The sequence below is a fragment of the Podarcis melisellensis genome (assembly GCF_964234715.1).
Source record: "Podarcis melisellensis genome assembly, chromosome: Z".
NCBI classification, from domain to species: Eukaryota; Metazoa; Chordata; class Lepidosauria; order Squamata; family Lacertidae; genus Podarcis; species Podarcis melisellensis.
In genome coordinates, this window is record NC_138547.1 from 44,768,443 (window position 1) to 44,782,851 (window position 14,409).

Genomic DNA, 14,409 nt, shown 5'->3' on the forward strand with positions numbered 1-14,409 from the left:
TCCCCTCCCAGCTGTGTGCCCGAATACTTGCACGCCTGCAGATGCATGCGGAATGATGGGGGGTGGGGGTGACCGGTCTTCGGCTCCCCTCTAGTGCACCCAAGCGAAGTCATTCGTTCTCACGACTATCCCAAGGCCTAAAGCATCAACTCCTCCCCCCGCACCTTCAATCTAGACACCGTGTTGTTTTCGCAATCTGCCGCCGCCGCCACCGCCACACTGCTGCTTCCCGAGTGTTATTTTTAAAGCTCAGCAAGTTGGCTGAGACTCACAGGTAAAGGAACCGTCTCCCCAGGGTACCCGTTGCACAAAGGGTGGGTGGAAAGATGGCGTTTGATTGGCCGCTTTGATCACTTTTCATCCTTTTGTTCTTTCTAAGTTGGGGAAGCACATGCGGAGGATTTGCAGATTGGCTTTGAATCCCTAGGGCTTCCCCTTTTATTTTTTTAAAAGGATGCGGGGGGGGGATTTTGTGGGTTGGGAACACGTTTCTCCTTTCCTCTTGGCAATAGAACTCAAGAAGGCATGGGAAGAAGGGGTCAGCCAAGGAATGGGGAGCAGATTCAGGACAAGCTGGAGGATAAACAAATTCCCTGCCCCAGGATTCATTTAGTTAGTTTTTACATTTATATTCCACCTTCCCTTCAAGGTGCTTCTCCCCACATTATCCCCACAACAACAGCCCTGTGAGGTAGGTTGGACTGGGAGTGAGTGACTGGCTCAAGGTCACCCAGTAAGCTTCATGGCTGAGTGGAGATTTGAACCCTGGTCTCCCAGGCCCTGGCCAAGGACTCTAACCACTGCACTGGTGATGACCGCTGCCTAAGGTTGAGGCCCACACTTCGCAGCCGAAATATATTTATTGTGGCGTTTGTATATCCCACCTTCCCTCTGAGGATTTCCACATCCCTCTATTATCCTCAAATCAGCCCTGTGAAGCAGGCCAGGCTGAGGGACTTCGAAACAGCCCAAGGCTACCCATTGGGCTACATGGCTGAGAATGGATTTGAACCTGCGTCCTTGACGCAACGCTGTAACCACACCGGGTTGGGAGAATAGCTCAACCCAGGAGACAACTCAGTTGGTTAGAGCATGGTGCTGATAACACCAAGGTTGCAGGTTCGATCCCTGTATGGGACGACTGCATATTCCTTCATTGCAGGGGGGTGGACTAGATGATCCTCAGGGTTTCTTCCAACTCTAAAACTCTGTATGATTCCATGAAACTGTGTATCCTCACACTACACGGGGGAATACAAATTGGACTGAACCCCTGCATTAAGGGGGTGGGGAGAGAAAAGCAGTGCTCTGCAAATAGAAGATTAACTCATCAGGGTGAAAGGTTCCAGTGCAGCTCATGATTCTAGGTTTTTATCAGCAGGGAGTTTTTAATGGAGGGAGGCATTCCGAAATGCATTTTTTTTGCCACGTGCTGTTTGAAGGGCTTCAGCCTGTTTCTGCTGCTTAAGAACTGAAAACAAGAAGAGCCCTTGCTGGATCAGGTCCTCTTCTCACAGTGGCTTGTCACATGCCCCAGGATGGTTGCAAGCAGGATTGTGTGTGCAACAGCATGCTCCTCACTGGTGAATCTCAGCTACTAGGATTCAGAGACAAAACTGCCTCTGGCACTGGAGGTGTGCAAAGCCAAATAAGAACACTGCTGGATCAGGCCCATGGCTCAGCTAATGCAGCAGCCGGCTCTCGACAGCTGCCAGCAAGATGCTTCTCGGAAACTCCCACAAGCAGGACCTGAGCACTAGAGCAGTGTACATTCCTTCAGTTTTCAACAACTGATACTAAGAAGCATTGCTGCCTGGCCACTGATAACCTAATCACCCATGAATTTTCCTAATTGTCTTCTAAAGCAGTCCCAAGTGTGTGGCCACCTCTGCCTTCTGCGAGAGAGAGCTCTGTAGTTTAGCTATACGCTGCATAAAGAAGAACTTTCTTTTCTTGTCCTGAATCTTGATGCGTTCTGCATACAACTGACCAGGCTTCTCAGATGGTAATGGGCAAGTTTTTGGAGGAGGAGGAGATGTCTGTTGCTGACTGTTAACATGAATGGTTATCTGCAACCTGCATGCTGGGAGGCAATAAACCCTGGGGTACCTTGCCCTGGGATAGGGAGTGTTGGACTGGGTGGGCCTATTGAGCTGATAGGCAAGGGGGGGTGTGATAGGGCAGCCTTGGCCAACCTGGTGCCCCCCATGCGCTTTGGACTAGAGCTTCCTTCAGCCGCAGAGAAAATGGCTTTGTGGCTTGGGGCTGATAGGAGTTATACAGAGGGTATCTGGTTGGTGAAGCCTGATCTAAACAGTCTGTCTAGTCCAGAGCCTAAAGTCATCTGTCTGCACCCATCCAGCCCACTCTTCTGTGCCCAGCGAGGTGCCCCAGGTTGCTCAGAGGTGGGGCACTGGCCCTCTCTTGCTTTTACCTGGTACATACAGATAGATTGCTTCTGTATCTGGAGGTTTTATTTAACTGTAATTGCTGACAGTGGTGCATTTAGGTTTGTCTGCAGCTTGTGTCCTTAATAGGCTGTCCCCTATTGGAAACAGTACATTGGACTTGTCAAACACTTCTGATCCTGCGGGGCCCTTACTGTTCAGCCTCTGATCCATCTTGAGAAATAACACATTTCAAATATGCATGGATCGGTGGTGGTGGTGGTAGCCTGCATCAAGGTCTCTCACTGCAACCTGTTTCCAAATGTGTATTTGGGTAAGCCGTCTACCAGCTAATTTGAGAAAAGGATTTCTTTTTTCCCTCCTCTGGTAGAAAAGAGTTGGCTAAGAAAGGTGATGTTACAAGGTCAAATTGGAAGTGTCCTGGATGTTTTTAGAGCTTACCTTGTACCACTTTTAAAAACAGGGAATTGTTTCTTGGAAGCAGTCCTTTGGTGCAAGTTTTCCTGACCACCTGCTGGGATGCTGCATTGCTGTTGCAACCCTCTGGGCTATCAGAGACTGAAGTCTTGTGCATTGCAAATCCTTGTGTAATACTTGTTTCCCTGCAGTGGAAATGGCTTAAGTGTATAGTATTGTTCTCGTGCCTTACCTTAGTGCTCCCGGAGAACATGCTTTGCATGCAGGAGATCCCAGATTTAATCCCAAGGACTTGCAGATCGAGCTTTCCTGTTTGTGACAGGGGAGGAATGACATGGGAGTGACTGAGCTGTGGGCATGAGCAACCCTAGTTTATCGTAACTTGGGAATGCGAATAAAGGCAAACAGCTCTACCTTGTTCTTGGTAGGTTTGTGTCTAATGGATGCCTATGGGAAACTCATGAGCAGGGAATACAGAGTGATTGCAACCCCTACTGCTTGACTCGAGCATTTAATTCTTAGAGGTATATTGCCTCTTACCATGTAGCTTCAGTTGTGTATTGTACGTGCTCTCAGTTGACTATCCTTTATGAATTTGCAACCTCCTTTCTTTACACCTAGCTATAAGAAACTTCAAGACCTAAGTCCCAGTTTATACTGCTGAAAAAGACAAATATTTATATTAAAACAAAAATCTGTAGATTCCCGAAAGTTCAGAAACTTTAATGTTGGTGGTTGTTTTCAGGTTTTTTTTTAAAAAAAATGCTTGTAAACTTTTTGCACCCTTTCCTTTCAAATTTTGTTTTCAATCTCTCAATTTTACGGTTTTGCTCAGCCAGCTGTTATATTTTCCATGTTTCATTTGCCTTGTCTTTAATTGTAGGCATTTTGGAGTGTCATCTTTTCCCCGCCGAAAGTTTTTTTTTTCTCTGTGGCAGCCAGTACATCTGATGTTAAAGAAAAATGTGGGTTTCCTTCTTGCACAATAATTTAGAAGAGCTTTTTCAGGAAAAAAAGAGTAAAGTTCATAGTATGTCATAATTTGTTCTGTGAATGTGTGTTTACAGTTCTTTTGCAAGGCAGCAACCTGCCAGTTTACTTACTTCGTATGGCTTTCTTTTTTAAAAAGAAACTCTGGACTCCTCTCAAAACAAAGAGAGAACCAGTGTTGTGTAGCGGTTAGAGTGTTGGACCTGGAAGACCAGAGTTCAAATCCTCACACATCCATGAAGCTCCCTGGGGCCAATCGCTGCCTCTTAGCCGAACCCACTTCACAGGGTAGCTGTGATGATGGCAAGGGGATGCTACCTCAAGCTCCTTGCATCAAAAGGTGGGATAAAAATGCAATGCAATAAATAAATGGCACTATTTGGTCAGCAGGAAGCCGCATCTCCAGCAGTTAATAGTTATCTGCATTCTGCAGTCCATTCCATCACTTAGATACTTGGATCCTGACCGGGAGCCTCAGGGCAGCCAAGAACCGCCATGAAATGCCAACAAGACAAAAGTAGCTGTTTGATTTCCAGGCTGCCAAATCGTGAGCAGCAGCGATACTGCATCAGCAGTCAAGTCCAAATCTAATCGCAGAGCATCCTTTTAGAAAGTACTGTTTTGGCCTGATGTCGTAATGTTCAAAAGGAAGAAGGGCCAGTTGAGGCTTTGGGGGCAAGGGAACCCATATCCTGGGTGCCACAGATAAGAGGGCCTCACCCCATGTTCACATGCTCCTAACAGCTTAAGTGGCTTCTTGGCCTCAGTGGCTGCGTAGCTATAAGCCAGGAACATAGGAAGCTCTGTTAAAATGAATCAGACCATTGGTCCATCTAGTTCAGCATTCTCTGCACTGACTGGCAGCAGCTCTCCAGGGTTCCACAGGTGGGACATTCTGAGACATACCTGGAGATGCTGGAGATTGAACCTGCATGTGAAGCAGATTCTCTTCTTCTGAGTAATTGCTCTTCCTCAAGTAATCTAAACCTACTGTTCTCTCAGCCCAGTTCTTCCAGGTTTATGCACTCGGGTAAACAAACCACAAAGGAGGTAGCTTAGCACAACCTCCCATCTTGCAGGTGTTTGGCTTGAGCTCATCCAGCCCAATGCAGCATTCCCAGTGCTCAGGGACGATGGGAGTTCTAGTCTACCAACATCCCCAAGTCTGGGAAGGCTGGTTTAGCATGATGGGATTGTAGTCTGTTTTCCCCCAAACAAAACAAGATTCATAAGCCAACACCAAGCTGGCTGGTGATCTTGGCTTATCAGGGAGAAACAAACCATGATTCTGAGTTCAGATGTAATGCAAAGACACCCTCTTCCTATTTTGATTCCAGCTGTGCAAAGGGAGAACTGATGTGAGAGTGATTGAGCTGTGTGCTTGGCCCCCGACCCCAATTATCATTTAGGGATTTTGAAGGTGAAACAACGGGACCATAATTTGGCTCCCCGGAAAAAAATCTGGAGCAGTTGGGAGCATACACCCATTGCTTCGCATGCCACCGTAGTCCTCAGAATGTTCTCAAGAAGGACGTTTGGCCCTTGAGGCTGCAGCTTCTGTGTTCAAATGGCTCAGATTGCTTAAAAGCCAGCACATGGAACAAAGTGCATTTTGCAAGTAGGGATTATTCTTTTTGGAGGCTGATGCCTTAACCTCTCTCCTACTTCTCTGCCTCCCACCTCCGCCTTCTTTTCTTCAGATCGTTCTCAATTCCTCACTCTCTGCCAGTTCTTTCCTACTCCCTTCTGTTGTGTAAATACACAGCAGATGGAAGCTTCCTGGAAAACCATAACTGGCCTCAAACCGACTTCACGATCTGCTTTGCCCTGAGAAGTACATAACTGGGGGTGGGGGCCTTTCTTAAAGCAACAGAAGGTTTGAGAGCATATCTACATATGTCTGATATAGAGGAACATAGGAAGCTGCCTAATGCCGAGTTCAGACCAATTGTTCCATCTACCACACTACTGTCTGCACTGACTGGCAGCGGCTCTCCAGGGTTTAAGGGAGCCGTCAACTTGGGGTTCCTCAGCGTTCAGTTTTATCCGCTGTGCTGTTTAACATCTATGTGAAACTGCTGAGTGGGGTCATCCAGAGTTTTGGAGTACGTTGTCAGCAATATACTGACGGCACAGAGCTCTCCTTTTTTACATCTTCAGGGTGAGGCAGTGGACGTGCTGGACCGTTATCTTGCCTTGGTAATGGACCGAATGGCTGGGAGGTCGCCTGCTCTTGATGGGGTTACACTTCCTCTGAAGGAGCAGGTCTGTAGCTTGGGGGTACTCCTGGATCCTTTGCTGTCACTTGAGGCTCAGGTGGACTCTATGGCATGGAATTCCTTCTGTCAACTTTGGCTGGTGGCCCAGCTGTGCCCTTGTCTGGACAGGAATCGCCTAACTTCTTTTGTTTATGCTCTGGTAACCTGTAGGCTAGATTACTGCAATTCGTTATACGTGGGGCTGCCTCTGAAGACAGTTTGGAAACTTCAGCTAGTGCAGAATTCAGCGGCCAAATTGCTCATTGGGTCTGCATAGATGTGTCAAGGCCTCCTACCCCTAATATTTTCAGAAACAAAATGGAGAGGGAACCCTGAAAAATTAAAGCTACAGCTTCAGGTTTTCTCACAATTTTTATTACCTGAGCTTTTACACGCAAAGAGCTTTCAACATGCCTAAAACCCTCTGTAAATTATGGGTTGCAAAAAGGGATCTTGAAAGATCTTGCCCAGATACTTGAGATTGCACTGATGATTTTTCTTCTTCTCCCTCCTCAAACCTTTGGAATCCATAATAGCTAGCAGCTTGAGGAGTTTGGGGAGGAGTGCGGAATGTCCTGCCTGTGAGGTCAGAGTCAGGCACAGCTGTTTCTGCACCTGGAGTTTGCACGCCTCACTGCAGGGTTAATGTGTAAGTTTGCCCTTTTGCACATTGCTCTGGAAGCACCAAACGCAATCCTTTGCCCCCTCTGCTCTGTCTTGACCATCATGGCTGATGGTCAGAGAATGATGGGCTTTGGAGTGTGTCAGCATCTGGAGGACCTCAGGTGGTGAGAAAGCTGCAGAGCAGGCTGCTTATAGCACAGTTGCAATACTGTGGGTGGGCGGGCTCTGTTCCTCTGCTTTCTGCTCACATGGTTTTGACTTAGCAAATTCCTGCAACTGCCTTGGTATTTATAGAAATTCATGAAAGGCCTGGGTGGATCCAGATTGTTTTCCTGGAGCCTCTCCTTTGCAGCATGCAGAGAGTCCTGATCCTCCTATGCCTTTGCTATGCTGGTGCTTCAGAGATGCAGAAGAACTGTGTGGTGAAATCTTCCTGGTCCATATTTACCATATTTTTCACTCTATAGGAAGCACAGGACCATAGGACGCACCGGACCATAGGAGGGGGAGAACAGAAAAAAAAAAATTCTTGTTCTCCCCCTCAAAAACAAGGTGCGTTCAAGGTGCGTTCAAGAGCAGGTCGGGAAACAGCGCAAAGGCTGCGCACAGCCTTGCCGCTGCCCCCCGAGCTTGTGGGGCTGGCGGTGGGGGGAAGCGCTGCTTTCCCCCACTGCCAACCTCAAAGATCCCTGAAGCCTTTGGAGCGCAGTTTCAGGGACAGCCTTTCAAGCCTCCACAGGGCGGTGGGTTGCCTTCAGCCCGTCGCCCTGCGGAGGCTTTCCGCAGCCATCCCGAGCTTTGTGCTGCAGGCTGCTATCCGCAAGCCTTCGGAGCCCGGCGGGAACTCCCTCTGGGCTACTCAGGCTTGCGGAGAGCTGCCCAAAGCCCGGGGTGCGCTGCGCTGCGCTCCCCGGGCTTCGGGCTGCAGGCAGCTGTCCGCAAGCCTGAGTAGCCCAGAGGGAGTTCCCGCCGGGCTCCACAGGCTTGCGGATAGCTTCCTGAAGCCTGGAGAACGAGAGGGGTCTCTGCGCACCGACCCCTCCTGCTCTCCAGGCTTCAGCGAAAGCCTGCATTCGCTCCATAGGATGCACACACTTTCCCCCTTCATTTTTGGAGGGGGAAAACTGTGTCCTATAGAGCGAAAAATATGGTACTTCACTCTGTGGACAAGAAAGGAGCCCCCTGACTTAAGTGTTCTCACTTCCAGAATTCTATTTATTTAAGCTCCCATTACTAGTGGAAAAGTAGCCTGTTTGCAGTGTGCTGGCTTTCCAGGTGCAGGGTAGTGTGTGTGTGGGGTGTGTGTGTGCGCGCGCGCATGTGCGTGTCCAGGGAGCATTCAGACACATTCCCTAATCTTGTGTATTCTGAAGTGCCCCCTGAATGTGTCACTGCATTCTTAATATTTTGGAACCATTGCATAAAAATACTTTGCGCACCCAGTGAGAGCAGGGACAGTGTGGCCTGGTGGTTAGAGTGCTGCACTAGCACCTAGTGAAGCCTATTGCCATTGCCTCTCAGCTTAACATACGTCACAAGGTTCTTGTGAGGCTTAAATGAGAAGTGGGGAGCACAGGGGGCATATAAATGCAGTAAAATAAATCAAGACCAAAAAAAAATCACAGCAGGGTGAATTTAATTGGGAGGAGTGAGGAAATAGAGGGAAGATGGATTCTCTTTTGGTTTTTATTTATTTTAATGTGGAAATTCCCTATCTGAAAAGTTAGGGGATATTGAACAGTAAAATTTGATGCTGAGAGTTGTGTTGCTAGTGAAATTTCAGCTTTCAATTAGGTTTCAGATATGTACATGCTGGGTGCTGGTGGAAAAAAAGCACAGGCTCTGGTAGATTGAGAAGAAGAAGAAGAAGAAGAAGAAGAAGAAGAAGAAGAAGAAGAAGAAGAAGAAGAAGAAGTAGTTTTATTTATACCCCGCCCTCCCTGACCAAAACCAGGCTTAGAGCAGCTTTTTTCAGAAGAGACCTATAGTGAGTGCAGTGGTCAAGAAGGAGGGAAGCGAGGGGCAGATGGGGCTCGTCATCAACCTGCGAAAGTAACCCAACTAGGAGAAGGAGAACTCTGACCCTAAACTTTGGAGTTGACTTCCGCAAGATGCAGTAAGGGCCGTCAACCTGGATGGCTTCACAGGAGGATTAGACAGATGGGTGGGACTGTAAGTGGCTGCTATCCACATGGCTGGGGCCCCTTCCTTGGTCAGAGGCAGTGTGCTTATGATGAACCCCAGTTGCTGGGGAGCGCAAGTGGGGAGAATTGCTCTTGTGCTTGGGCCTTGCTTGTCGGATTCTTCTCATTGATATCTAGTTGGCCACTGTCAAAACAGGATGCTGGGCTACGTGTGCCATTGGCTTGATCCAGTGGGGCTCTGCTTGCTTCTTAACTCTGATCAAAGCAGTGGCCTGAATCCTCTGCAGCCCAAAAGCTGAGAGGAAGGAAGGCTTGAGCTGGCCGGAGTTGTGGGAGGTGGGAACAGTCACCGTGGTGAGTGAAATCCAGTGCTCAAAACTCCCATTGTCCTAGGAGCGTTTTTGCAACAGGGAATTTCATTAGCGCCAGCAGTTTCTGAGCTCTGGGAGCAGTACTGCGCCTAATATTTCAGATTAAAACTGCCACTGCTGGGGCAAAAGGAGGACCTTTTTATGCTTCCAGGCACTCTCAGAGGACTGGAGAAGAGACCCTCATAAGAATATTAGGGGGACAGGCAGGGGAGGTATAGCTTTGTTTTTTGCAGTCTTCAGATGAGGACTAGACCATGTGAAAAGTGAATATAAGATTTTAGCTGCAGTTCATTTTCAGCTTTGTATTCTTGTTATAAAAGAAGTGCGCCTAGACATTCTGCTGTTGCACCTGTAACCTAGGTTAAGGTGCCATTTAGCTCCTAGCTTTCATATCTCACTTTCTAAGACTGGTGAAATCATAGCCTGGTGCCAGGCAAAGACTTTTTCTTCCCAGGCCTCTTGCCTTGCCCCACCTTGGCTTAGATGTGAGCTATTTGTTTGGTTTACCTTTATAATGGTGGCCTGCCTAATTTGGCACTCCCCCAGCTGACAAATGAACTGAGGCATGGTTAATCCTTTGCAATCCACAGCATTCCAGATTTTGTGATGTGGTTCTCCAAGCAAAAGAGTTGCTCATAAATACATGTATTAGTGCAAAGATGTATATTAAGCAAAATTGCATGTGGGAATGCACATAGCATTGGTACACGGAAATGCATATGAATTTCCATGCTGATGCTTTTAGAAAAGTACAGCATTTGCTGCAAAAATTGAGCAAATGTAAGCTTGGGAAAATGAGAAACCAAAATGGGCAGGATTTCAAATGGACTTAGTGGGAGTTGGTTCTTAGTAGACTTTCACAGGATTGCATTGCGAAAGCTTTTACATTGATTGTTACGTTTCGGAAAGAACCTCAACTTCCAGAACTGAGGGCTGGAATATACACGTTATAAATTAAATCTGCAGTGCCTTAAGCTGGTCCATATGCAGTCAATGTGTGAATCCCATTTGTCTCGGTGCTTAATGAATGCTGTTTTGGCCTTTGACAGCTGTTGAACAGAATCTCACTTCTGACCTAGAGGAGCTATCTAGCTGATCTCATTTGGAGAGCACTTTCTTAATGCGCAGAGATTAGTCAAACCCCTGGATCTGATCCTGGCATAATATCAGGAGTCTGGTTGCATTAGGGAGGATTAGATTGCCATGTAGCTCTGCTGGAAGCCTGGATGTGAGCAGTTCCCTTCTGTCTCCTGGGACAAGAACCGCTTAGCGCGTCCAGGGCTACGTTGTCTAATAGCTTGGAAAGAATGTGCGCCTAGGGTAGCGCCTGGTAGCACAAATGAGATCCTCCCCCCAGCCTAACAGAGCCCTACGCTGTGTTGCCTTTCTGCAGTGACACTGCCTCTTTGCCTCCCCCCCCCCCCGCCACCACCTTAGCTTCTCTTTGAAGCTAACCTTGAATATCAACGCTGAATGAATACAACCGGCCGGAGGCTGTGTTGCCGCAGAGTCGGCATGAATCCATTTAGCGTCAGCCGGGGCTGTGCGAGAGTGAAAATTGGATCCACAATGCATTTCGCTCCCTCGCTTGGAAAGAGGCGCAAGCTATTAACTTCCCACCTTTTCCTAATGTGAAAGACTGGCGGGTGCTGGTGCCAGGTGGATGCTGTGGTCTCCATCCTGGAGTGCCATTATAATGGGGTGGCTCACTTTTGGGTGGTTGTTGCTGGTTTGTTCTGGTGTGCCACTTCTGCATTTGGAGCATTTGCGGTCACGCTGCTGCGAAGAAGGGGCAGTGTTTGCTAAACAAGTTGCACAAGCCAGTCCAGGTTTCATGGGCTGTGGAGCCATTGACCCCTAGTGCAGGTCAAGTCCATCCAAAGTCCTAGGCTTGAGCACAGTTAGGGCCGAGAGACATGTGACGTAAGCCATTCTTTAAACACAGGATGCTTAAAATACTCCCCCCTTTTTTCCCCGTGAAGTGGAAGCCGCCACAAGGCTCTAAGCTGAGATACATATCCTCTGGTTCTGGATGGAGGCCATGCACCATTTCTTGCCAGGGGCCATCCATAAAGGGGTTGGGGAGCACATTTCAAAGTGCAGCTGTTCCTGCAGCTGCCTCCTCTTCAGAATGAAAGTTTCCAATTTAAGCCCTTTTTTTAAAAAAAAAAAGTTTACGATAACATGCAGCTTGGCTATCCATAATGTGGGTTTTCTTGAAAGTTTTGGGTAGGGATTTCTTTTTCTTCCAAATGCCTAAATTGACCGGGATCTGAACCATCATTTTGGAGACCCTTTTGAATTCCTTCCCTGAGAGGTCCAACAAATCAGCTCCTAAACAGGTGGCAATAAAGCTGAAATGTGTGGTATCTTATAGACCTACTGTAGTGATTAGCTCTAGTCACCTTTTTGCTTCTGAGGTTGAGATTACATATTTTTAAAAATACGTTGTACTTCATGATTGGACGACCATAATAAATATTCAGTTGATTGATAGCTAACCATAGGAAAGTTTAACCACGATTAGGATTCAGGTGTCACATTGAAACTATGGTTAATCGAAAACAGAAGTGTTACAAGAAGCGAGAGGGAATGGCTGAGCCTGTGAAGGGCTGGAGGAGCTAGACTATAGTTTAGAATTACTTTTCATTGCAGCCAGTAACCAACTACCTGATTGGTTTTTGTACTGTATGTCTTTTTGGTGAGGAAATTCCGAAAACTAAGCCTGCAAAAATGTTGTCCTCTTAACACTTTTCTTTCTCTTTTAGATGGCCACATAGATATCTCTCTTCTATCTCTATGCCCTGAAATGTGGGTGGTGGTGGGACACACCAGCTGTTATAAAGCGTGACTTGTGAGTTGATCCTTTATCACCATAGTAGAGTAATTACCGCAAGCCTTCCCTTACACCCTTCTTTTCTATAACCCTATTTTTATGTGCCCACACCTCAGAAGATTGTGGGAGCTTGCGCATGAACACAGCTAGCATAGCACCCAGGGTCTTCAGTAACTAATTTTGTTGAGTGCTACCCAAGAGTTTAATATGTACTTTAAAGAACGGGTGAACAGCTGGGATTCACACTTAAAATCTTCACAGACTAGCATGTTAAAGGGAATTTGCTGCTAGCAAATGTTAATGCTTAACTGTAGCAAATGCAGCTTGAGCCTGAAAATTGGAAAGAGAATCAGTGGCATTTTACCAGGTCGCTGAAACTGAATCTTATCTTGAAAGTAATTAAACAGGAAAGAAGAGATGCTCAGTTTAGATTGGCATATGGGACATTTGTAGCAATGTAAACATTCCGCAAAGTTGCCCAGATCTTAGGGTACAATCCTCTTTTCGCAACCACAAAGATCATTCATACTTTCGCAAAAAACAAATTATATATATATATATATATATATATATATATATATATATATATATATACACACACACACACACACACACACACACACACAGATTTCATATATATATATATATATATATATATATATATATGCTTTCGTAGATTTTCACGGGTACAGGAATGCAGGTTTTGGTGTCCTCGGGTGTCTTCCCGTGTAAAAGTTGGGGTGTCTAGGCGACGTTTCGACGAGGTCTCACTCGTCATCTTCAGGCTGGTGCTTTCGGCTTCTTGTTACTGGAACAGAGCAGGATCTCAGTGTTTGAGTTCCTATAAATACTGTTGAGGGGGTGTGGTGTATAGCCTCCAATGTTCTGGGCAGAGAGGAAGTTCCCAGGCTAGTGTGCCTTTTCTTCTTTTGTTCCTTAATTACTTGAGGGATATCTTGAGTGATTTCTTGAGTGATATCCTGAGTACCACTTAGGTGGGTCATTAGGTGTGGATTAGTTGCTAAAGTCTTTGTGTCTTGACCTCTTGAACTTTGTGAAGAGTTTTTCTGAGAAGATGGCTGTACTGCACTTAGTTGTGCTCTGGCTTGGCTTCGTGTATAGGGGCGAGCTGTGGTTTTGTGGCCTGTGTCAGCCAGATCTGTGTAGGGATTGCAGGGGGGTGCAGCATCCGGAGGTGCCACCATGGTTTGGCTACTGGATGGTGTCTGTAATTTATCTGTGGAGAGGGTCTGGGTTTGGGTCTGGTGTGGTTGATTGGTGATAGCGTTCTGTGTGCCTCTGGATCTGGTGTCAGTTTTTGTGGGGAGGGCTAATTTCCAGATGTCTGGCAAGCGGGATGTGTCGTCACGCTTGTTCATGTTGTGAGGGTGTTTCTCTATCTCGATGGCTTCCATGATTATTCTCTTGTGGTGATGTTCCATGTTAAAGAGCAATTTGGAATCTGCAAAATTAATTTCGTGTCCTGTTTCTTTCATGTGTTGGAAAAGAGAGGAAGTTTTTTCTTCTTTTTTGACGGCATTCTTGTGTTCTGCGATACGTGCATTTATTCGTCTGTTTGTTTGTCCAATGTACGTGGCTGGGCAGACTTTGCAGGGTATTTCATAGACCCCTTGGTTTTCCAACTGGATTTTATCCTTGGGGTTTCTGAGGATATTGGCTATTTTTTGGTTGGTGCAAAAGGCTGTTTTGATATTGTGTTTATGGAGGATTTTGCTAATTTTATCTGTAGTGCCCTTGATATAAGGAAGGAGGGCCATGCCATTGTTTTCTTCTGTGTCTTGGTTCTCATCTCCAGAACCAAACGCCTGGCTGACAAAGACCACTTGACAACTGAGTTACAGAATCTCTCAAATGTGTTAATTGCCAATGGATACCAGCAAAACAGGGTTACGAAGCTAATCCAAAAAGAAACACCCCCCAAAAACCAAGACACAGAAGAAAACAATGGCATGGCCCTCCTTCCTTATATCAAGGGCACTACAGATAAAATTAGCAAAATCCTCCATAAACACAATATCAAAACAGCCTTTTGCACCAACCAAAAAATAGCCAATATCCTCAGAAACCCCAAGGATAAAATCCAGTTGGAAAACCAAGGGGTCTATGAAATACCCTGCAAAGTCTGCCCAGCCACGTACATTGGACAAACAAACAGACGAATAAATGCACGTATCGCAGAACACAAGAATGCCGTCAAAAAAGAAGAAAAAACTTCCTCTCTTTTCCAACACATGAAAGAAACAGGACACGAAATTAATTTTGCAGATTCCAAATTGCTCTTTAACATGGAACATCACCACAAGAGAATAATCATGGAAGCCATCGAGATAGAGAAACACC

The 14,409-nt window shown here is 46.5% G+C and overlaps 1 protein-coding gene across 3 annotated transcripts in view; it reads left to right on the forward strand.

The window, feature by feature from the left end:
- The window catches only part of ATP11C (ATPase phospholipid transporting 11C (ATP11C blood group)), a 103,531-nt gene that overhangs the window by 859 nt on the left and 88,263 nt on the right, over positions 1-14,409 (forward strand). The window contains exon 1 of one of the 3 annotated variants that reach the window (XM_081897225.1): positions 1,699-2,005. The exons of the other annotated variants lie outside the window; for them this stretch is intronic. Coding sequence (XP_081753351.1) covers positions 2,003-2,005 — 3 coding nt within the window. The 5' untranslated portion in view covers positions 1,699-2,002. Of the gene's footprint in view, positions 1-1,698; positions 2,006-14,409 lie in introns of those variants that run through there. 3 annotated transcript variants of the gene reach the window in all.